The sequence below is a fragment of the Bidens hawaiensis genome, unplaced genomic scaffold (assembly GCF_021521415.1).
Source record: "Bidens hawaiensis isolate Kalapana, Puna unplaced genomic scaffold, B.hawaiensis_p1.1 tig00014910_1, whole genome shotgun sequence".
Taxonomy (NCBI): domain Eukaryota; kingdom Viridiplantae; phylum Streptophyta; class Magnoliopsida; order Asterales; family Asteraceae; genus Bidens; species Bidens hawaiensis.
The window spans coordinates 209,446-218,483 of NW_027492323.1; the positions used below are offsets into that span (position 1 = coordinate 209,446).

Consider the following 9,038-nt stretch of genomic DNA (forward strand, 5'->3'; position numbering starts at 1 on the left):
GACCCGCTGTGGCGTAGAGTAATCGCCTGGGCGCGCGCGCGCGACCCGCTGTGGCGCAGAGAAATCGCCTGGGCGCGCGCGCGACCCGCTGTGGCGCAGAGAAATCGCCTGGGCGCGCGCGCGCGACCCGCTGTGGCGCAGAGTAATCGCCTGGGCGCGCGCGCGCGACCCGCTGTGGCGCAGAGTAATCGCCTGGGCGCGCGCGCGACCCGCTGTGGCGTAGAGTAATCGCCTGGGCGCGCGCGCGACCCGCTGTGGCGCGCATGATCCAAAAGGTTTTGAATATCCACATCAGGTAGGTTTTATGTAAAACCAACAGATCTGATAGGGTTTATAAACCTATGAAAATGAGGTGTGGCTGCTGCTCGAACGAACCCAGATCTGAAAACACAGATCTAAGGGTTTTCCCCAAAAGCTCGTTGTTTTCTTCCTGTTTCTTCCAGATCTGGAAGTATTTTCCAGATCTGAAAACACAGATCTAAGGATTTTCCCCAAAAGCTCGGTGGTTTCCTCCTGCATATTCCAGATCTGGAAGTATTTTCCAGATCTGAAAACACAGATCTAAGGGTTTTCCCCAAGAGCTCGGTGGTTTCTTCCTAGGATTTTGATGAACGGATCGGAGGGCCGAGAAGAGAGGCAAGCGTGGTTCATTGCCGTCCCACGGATGGCGCCAATGTCGAAGCACGAAATGGAATCTGACCTGACCCATGACGGAGCTTCCACGGATTTCGAGATGAATGAACCGCATCCTGGTCTGCTGATCCTCTCCTCCAGCTGCTCGCGATCTGCAGTGGCGTTTTGGGGGTGTGGAGGTGACCGCTAAGATGATCTTGAAGATCTCTTGTTCACAGACACAAAAACTGGTGGTGGCACCTACTGAGCATGACCTATGATAAGGAGGTGAAGACCTCCTTATATAGAGTCTCATGGCCACCATCATGGTACCCTAATGGGCCTAGCCCAATTAGGGTTACCTCCACAAACCTCCTCAGCCCAATAACAAATGTATTAGCCCATATAATAAAATAAACCAAATATAATAAATTTAGGATTGTAAACCGGGTTTAATACCATACCCCTACATGATGTAATATATTGAGTTATATTATCAGAAAACTGCTCATACGCAATGAGGTTTCTTAAAACCAACCCAGTGAAATCATTAATATCCAGTACCGGCATTATGAGAGTAGGCTTACCCCAAGAACAAGAAAAGCATGGCAGCCTACATAATTTCACTTCCATCACCAATGGCCATTCTGTATCTCGGACACGCTTAAAGTTTACCCCTGCTCTGTCCAGTTCTACAGCCGAGGGAAATCTTGAATTTGGAAATTCTGATGACGTAGCATTTTCGTACTGGAAACATTCATGCAGGAGGCCAAGAATATGATGATGGGCGGTACTTGAGCTGCTCTTCAGTTTGTGTTCTTTAAAAGGGTTAACCTGTTCTAGAACGGCATGGATAAGATTAATAAGAGAGGCTGTTTGATCAAATTTAGAAATAGTGCACTCAAAGATATGCTGAAGAACAAGGAAGGGGATTTGGTTTTCGAGCAGCACGAGGTCATAAATTGTAAACTGGATGAACATCATGTTTCCCAAATTTGATTTTTCACGTTTTGTAATCCTGTACAAGAATTCAAGTATGAAACAACCATCCATAACCATAATTTTGGTAAGTTCAGCGTTATTGTAGGCTATTGTCTCGGCATAACACGACCTGATTTGGTTTATTGAAGCATTCACCTTCAGAGCACATGCTTGCAATGTTTCCTCCTGCATGGAATTTACACGACTCAATAGACTAAACACATGAACGGCTTTTTCTCCTTCACCTGCTTGCAGATTTTCTTCTTCTCTATGCAGAGGTCCAATAGAGACCAACCGAGGCTTGTAACAAGTTAGGTTGTGATCTTTAACGGTACTAGGGACCATGTAAATAGTCGGTGAAGACTGTTTAGCCTGATTTTCTCCTTTCTTTATACATTTAAGAAGGCTTTGGACGCTAATATGCACATCTTCAAGCCCTGCATCCTTGTTTGCCACTGGAAATGTTAGCTTTAATTCCTGTGCAATAATAGGAAACAAACTGATTCAGCATATCTAATAGAACGAAAACATACGATAGTCATTGCTACAAATAGGCACTATACTATCAGTTACAAAATAGCAATAACTAAAAAACAAGAATTTAATTAACAACCACCAGATTATCTAACAGATCACAGAAGATATAATAGGCATCGGATCAGCGAATAAAAGACTCCACCATTTATTTTAGTAACAGCTGAGAGTCCTAGTTTTGACTTTTGAGCAGAGGTGTCATCATGCTTTTAACACAACTACATTTACTTATCACAATAACTATAATCTAATGGTAAATACCTTCTCTGATCCTTGATACTGATTTTTCAGGAGCGACCATGCTTGTTTGGCTGAAGTAGCAGCGGCTATGCTTGAGAAAATTGATTCATCCACTGCTTGTTGGATGATGAATAGAGCTTTGGCGTCTTGCTTCTCATATTCCTTTTGGTGAACCTTGTAATCACTTGCTTCTGTGTGGTCTGTTTCCACAAAGTTTAAAAGACCCTCGGACTTTAAGAGTGTCTTCATCTTGATGCTCCAGAACTCGTAAGAGTCTCCCTTAAAGAGGAGATGTGTTCGCGGTTGACTTACATGGAGAGTGCTATAGTTTGAAAACATTTTTCAAAAACAAAGAATAGAATCTATACCCAAGGAACCTGAAGATGCGAAGATGATCGGATTATAAGACAAAGCGAATGCAATTGAAATATAGGAAACAAAACGACTTTACTGATGCTAATAAAACATAGAAAAGCTAATGAGAATATAAACACAGGCACACCACCATCTGTAACAAAATAGCAATAACTAAATAACAAAAAGCACCAAAATTTAGCACAGCACGAGTTGTCAAGAGCTACCATATATACTAATGAAAACAATAAGCACATTTGCAGAGCAATATAAGGAACCTAGTAGGTTTGAACTGAAATCAAATGTATGAGCATTTTGGTAGAAGAAGAAATGGTTTTCGCTACGATAAATACATTGTATTGTATGGTGGTTACATTAAAAAGTTTATGTTTGACCTGAGCTTTTGTTGCTATTTGTTATCGACACCTTGATAGATACCGAAAATAGGAAAGATAGTCTGCCCAATTCGAGAAATGCTCTTTATGTGACCACGGACACACGTTTCCTGGCCCTGGTACGCGTAACTAGCACCAGTATACGTGTAGCCATCATTTAAACACGCGTAACTAACGCATAAACGTGCGTAATTAACTGGTGTAGAAAACCAGAAAATCAAAGTCAGAACTCATAAGAAAGCTGAAATATACAATAATTTCAAAAACCCATTAATATAGATTAATCCGTTATGAATCAAATTTGTCCCGACTCGAACCAAAACAAACCCTTTTAAATCAACCCGTTATGACCCGTAACTGAACCCGCCGGACCCATTTGCCCGCCCTGCTTGCTATTTAAAAGCTCAAAAAGCTCAAGGCTTGGCCTTGTGGCTTGCTCGATAAAAGCTTGAATAAAACTAGATATAAAAAGTTGATTTCAAACATTCTGAGCTGATTTGGATCATTTTTGTAACCAAGCTAAAATCGACCCAGGCTCAGCTCAAGTCATGGCTCGGCTCGTTGGCTCGATCTTAAGCTTGTTTAACTTCAAAATCGAGCTAGAGCCTAGCTAAGTTGCCTCGTTTAATTTCGAGCCCGGGCTCGAAATCACCCTGGCTTGACTCAGGCTCAATCGTGAACAGCCCTCTAAACCTATAACAACAGATTTAAGAATTTTTTATGGGATAACTTTATAAATCAGTAGAACACATAAATCACAGGCTACATATAGAATGAAACTTCATAATAAAGAAGAAAACTTTTTATTATAGGACAAGTTCAAGGCTCCTGTGGACATTGAAAATAACAAGATAGATTAACAATTTCACAATTACTAGATTCAAAATGAAGTCTTACCAGAACAAATGGGAAGATTGACCCGTCGAAGTGGCCAGAGGAAGTGGAGCGATATCCTTAGTCGTTGACTCAGAGAAGTTAAATGCCAACTTATTTGTTATCTTGTCACGTGCCATTTCATTATCTGATGCATTATTTGTTACTCTTTCCATCCGCGCGTGTATCTCTTCTATTTTTTTTAATGGTCAACAGAACATTTTATGTCTGGGTATTTTATACCAGGTAACTCAATGATAAAAGGCTATCGCCAGCTGGCCCAAGCCAGCCGTACGGAGCCCTTAAACGCCTTCAAGTTATCTCTAGTTCTGGGGAATACACACCCGTCCGATGGCCCACTCGCTCTTAGGATCAAACTAGATATCATAAAGATCTCAGTCTTTCTTTATTGAGCCACCCTTGTATTGCACAGCTTAAATAAGCTCATGTCTTATATGCATGGGTTCAATTAAATAAAATGTAATTTGTTAACGCATATGGTTGTCAAGATCAGTCTTTAAAAAAAATAAATTTTTACGTGATAGTTATAATTTCTGTTATATTATTATGTTTTAAAAAAACCAGCTGTGTATTAATTTATTTATGTAATTGATAAATGCTAATTTAATTATATTGTATTCAGTACTTTAAATATCACTGAAATACAATTAAGTTAACTTAAGTTGCAATTATAAAGATATAAAATTATGTACAGTGTTTAGTTCATGTGTTTACTCTTTTTTGGTTTCGGTTTTTTTTTTCTTTTTTCTTTTTGAGACTTAGTAACATTCCAATATAAATTTTTGAAAAATAGAGTTTTGAGGTGTTTTTTGTATCGCAAACTATACCTAGTAATGGTAGCGTAACGAGCCAAACTAATACCGATAGAACAACATCGATATGATATGGATATTTAGTTTCATAGTTTTTGATTGATGTACAACAGATGCCGATATCTTTTTGGTCTTAAAGTTTTCTTATTCCTTAGGCATCATCAAAAGTTGCTGCTAGAATAGGTAATAACAGACATAACATAACATAGCATTTAAAATTCATCATCATCCAACTAAATGTCCTTATACTTGAAGGAATATGCAACAATAGCGAAGATGACAAGATCAACTGCGTTTAGCCCCGCCAGTGTCCAATAATACCGATCCAAACGACTTTTATTCGATGTATGCTGAAACCAGTTTGGATCATTGTTTGTCTCACTCACCTTCCCCACAACATAGACCGATAAAACACTAGCCACGCTTCCTAATCCTATGACAAACCTTTGCAAAAGCATTAGATACTTGTACCTCGATGTAGGGAGTTGGCGCTGTAAAAAACGTTCGATACTAGAATTTGTAAAACCATCAACAGCTCCAAGAAGTAGAAACTGTGGAAGCAGAGAAAATACACTCGTTGGGATTCTCTCATCCGACTTGTCGACCAACCCGTGATTCCTAATCACATCAAGTCTTTGAGTTTCCACTATTGCAGCAGTAATGCAACACAGTATAGACAAACCCATTCCTACCGAAATCCGAACTAGCGCATAATACCTTTTTGAAATCGGGGTGCACTCCAATACAAGAACAAAAATACCATGAGATATGCTGGCAGAGCAAGTGTAAAAAAGTAAAAAGATGGGAATCTGGATCTTTATGCTTCCAAGTTTGCGGTCCATGTGATTAGCTTGCTCAAGAAAGTAAGTGTTTCCTAGAGAAAGCGTTATTGCCGTCCCAACGAATGTTAGTAACAATGGGGCCATATGAATACGAGTCTTGGTTTCTTCTACTTCACGCAAGCTACACAGCGTCCAGCTTTTCGACCTTGCCTGATCAGGATACTTAATAGCAGCCTTGTCTAACCAGCTATACCATTTCATATCAAATTTCCATTAAAATATATATAAATTAAAAGAATCTAAGAGCACAATTTAAGGAAACAATAAACCTGAGACTGTTGGTGCTACGAATATCCTCGTCAATATAGATCTGTGTAAAATTTTTTACTTGCTGAAAATCTTTACTAACGGCAGCTACAAAAACTCGAATAGGAATTGTTAAAGGGCTCCCCTTTGGCTTACCATGTTTATACTGTGAAGATCCGGTTATGAACAAAACAGTTGCTATCGACGCACATATAGCTGGGATCCCAAATCGGATTGACCACGGCTTTATATATGGGAATGCAATGCCTCCACATACGATTACAAGCACCACTATCAATAAAATCAGCATTAGAGAAATGATTGCTTTACCGATTTGATATAGAGCTTTAACTCCATCTTCATTTATAGCTTTAGATGCAGGTCCACGCGGGCTTTTTGGTTCTTCTTCATGCTCAGCTTTAGCTAGAGCTTCTGTATAAGCTTCAGCTAAAGCTTCACCATAAACTTGAGCTTCAGCTTCAGCTTGAGCTTGAGCTCGAGCTTCAGCTTCAGCTTGAGCTCCAGCTCCAGCTCCAGCTCGAACTTCAGCTTCAGCTACTACTTCACCTCTAGCTTCAGCTTCGGCCAGAGCTTCTGCAAAAGCTCTCATTTCAGCTTCGGCTAGAGCTTCAGCATAAGCTCGCACTCGAGCTTTAGCTTGAGCTTCAGCATAAGCTCGATCTTTGGCTTCAGCTTTAGCTACAGCTTCAGCTTTAGCTCGAGCTTCAACTCGAGCTTCATTTTGTATATCTATAAAGGATTCTAACGAGGCTTGCTGACCTGCCTGTCCGACTGCTATCAACGATACAGCAATATAAAACAGATCTTTTTGTGCGTGCCCGACACATTCCTCCTTGTAGTGGTGGCATGGGCCGAAGATAGTTGGCGTTGACAAAGACAGTAATCCTAATCCCTGCATAACTTCATATTTAGAGTCACATTATATGTTTTATTTTAACATTATAGAAATATATAGGGGAAAATTAGCGTACAAATGAAATCAGCGTGCTTATTGTGAGAATCAAGTAGAGTAATTATATATAGAAGTAGAATAATTGTGTAATTACATCATAGAGTAATTATGTAATTACTCTATAATGTAATTACATAATAACTTATTTGTATATATAATTACTCTACTTGATTCTCACAATTAGCACGCTAATTTCATTTGTATTTGATCCAAACCCATAGAAATAAATGGTATACACTTACAATACTGTAGCCAATGCTAGAGAGTGCAAGCGTATAGAAGTCACCCAAGAAGGTATCAGCAAAAAATAATAATGCAATTGCCAAAGCCGGTGTGATTCCATTAAAAATGTTTATGATACCAGCAGCATGTGTAATGCTTAAATTCCAGACATTTGTTAAATAATTCACCATCACATACAAAACAAATCCGCCCATGTAAGTGCTGCATTTCATAAAGGATAACATGAGATTTACTAAGAATATGAGTTCATAAGTTAAGTAGTGTTTTAACAAAATATAAGAACTAATTAACACAAAAACTGAATTATGAATTTGCAAAAAGAATCCTAGACATTGAGGCAGAATGTAGTATATCTCCTACAATATATACTCAAGAATTGAATAGATATCAACAACACATAAGTGGCAAACACACATTTTACCGGATAACTCCCAATATTATTATAAATAATAATTAAAAGCTCAAAACTCAATTTCAATTTTAACATGTATCTTTCATCTATATAATTACCTAAACTTGGTGTTAACTTAATGAAATCTGAGTATTATGATTAAAATGCTTGATTACTAGCTAATTTACTTATATGGGAGATGTCATGTGGTTATTTGAACTAAAAGCTAAGGTTGTGTTTATTTTATATATATACTAGGTTAGAATCCGTGTAATAAATATAAAGCGCAGTTTTCATTATTCTTGTTAAAATAGTTTAGTAGAATTAAAAGAAAGCAACCAAATAGCAATAATTATGTTTTATATATATATTAATCAATAACTTATGGGAGTATCTTTATATATAAAATTACAATTAGACAAATATAATAACTCTAACTATCATTCCCAGCAGGTCCCTCATCTATATTTCTATAATTACATCAAGAATTACTACATTTCTCTATCCACCCTATAATTTGTATTCATAACCACTAATAACTCCATCATATAATTTGTAAAACCCTCTCACACAAATTTAGGGAAGTTATTGCGAATGCTCTAACCATGATACGAACTAATTAAATTAAATGTTAAAATACAAATAAATCTCTAGCTATAGTTTATCAAGATTCAAGACATGAAGGCACTTAAAAACTATAGTTAATAACAACTATTTTGACTTTAATTATGGAGAAAGCAACAAATATTCATTGGTTCTACACCTTTTTAAATGACATCCTTAATATAATAAATAAAATATTCATTGGTCCTTAACTAGACTATTTTAATGCCATTTAACACCTCTTTTGTTACTCAATGTTAAAAGTAGCCTCAAAAGAAGTATATCGCATTTCACATTGCACCAAAGAGCAATCAAAGAGGAATGAAACAATTATAAAAGATAATATATTAAACTTATCACTAGGCTGTGCATGATTTGTTGTGTACATCTACTGAGTTTTTAAAGTATTTAGTTTTAAAGTATTTAGTGTTATCCAGACTTGTTTTTCAGTATTTTTTGTTAGTTCGAAGCAGCTTTTTCATGTTTGCGAAAAACAGCTAGCCTTTTTGCTTGTAACCAGAATGGTGACTTTGGCGGTTCCTGTCGTCTATTCTGGCTTTTAAAACACTTTTATCTCAAATGGGTCAAATGTGTTGAATTTTGTTTGTATAAAAATAATATAAAGTTACAAACAAAACTATAAATGTTATACTAAAAGAAAATTTATTTATTTAGAAATTTTGAACATGCATGTACACACACGTATTCATATCGTTTAATATGTAATCCATTATATCGTATAACATATATTTGTATAGACAATTTTAACACATTTTGTTGTATTTGATATTGTGTCATCATTAGAATAAATTTATTTATTCCAATCCTTGTAACACACGAGTTTCTAACATGTTTTAATTATATATAAAAAGGCTCCATATAAACGTATAAAAACGATTAAAAATAATAATGCATGTT

The 9,038-nt window shown here is 37.1% G+C and overlaps 2 protein-coding genes across 2 annotated transcripts; both read right to left on the minus strand.

The window, feature by feature from the left end:
* Positions 1 to 331: 331 nt before the first annotated feature.
* On the minus strand, positions 332 to 2,841 carry LOC143548106 (UPF0481 protein At3g47200-like). Its single transcript, XM_077039360.1, has 3 exons — positions 2,389 to 2,841; positions 1,072 to 2,070; positions 332 to 445 (listed from the first exon to the last, which is right to left on the minus strand). Exons 1-3 carry the CDS (start codon positions 2,704 to 2,706, stop codon positions 332 to 334), a joined length of 1,431 nt encoding a protein of 476 aa, XP_076895475.1. The 5' UTR covers positions 2,707 to 2,841.
* Positions 2,842 to 5,047: 2,206 nt separating this feature from the next.
* LOC143548093 (protein NRT1/ PTR FAMILY 5.5-like) lies at positions 5,048 to 7,308 on the minus strand. The gene is made up of 3 exons (XM_077039349.1): positions 7,126 to 7,308; positions 5,934 to 6,823; positions 5,048 to 5,851 (listed from the first exon to the last, which is right to left on the minus strand). The coding sequence occupies exons 1-3, from the start codon at positions 7,294 to 7,296 to the stop codon at positions 5,056 to 5,058; spliced, it is 1,857 nt and encodes a 618-aa protein (XP_076895464.1). The 5' UTR covers positions 7,297 to 7,308; the 3' UTR covers positions 5,048 to 5,055.
* Between the last annotated feature and the right edge of the window lie 1,730 nt (positions 7,309 to 9,038).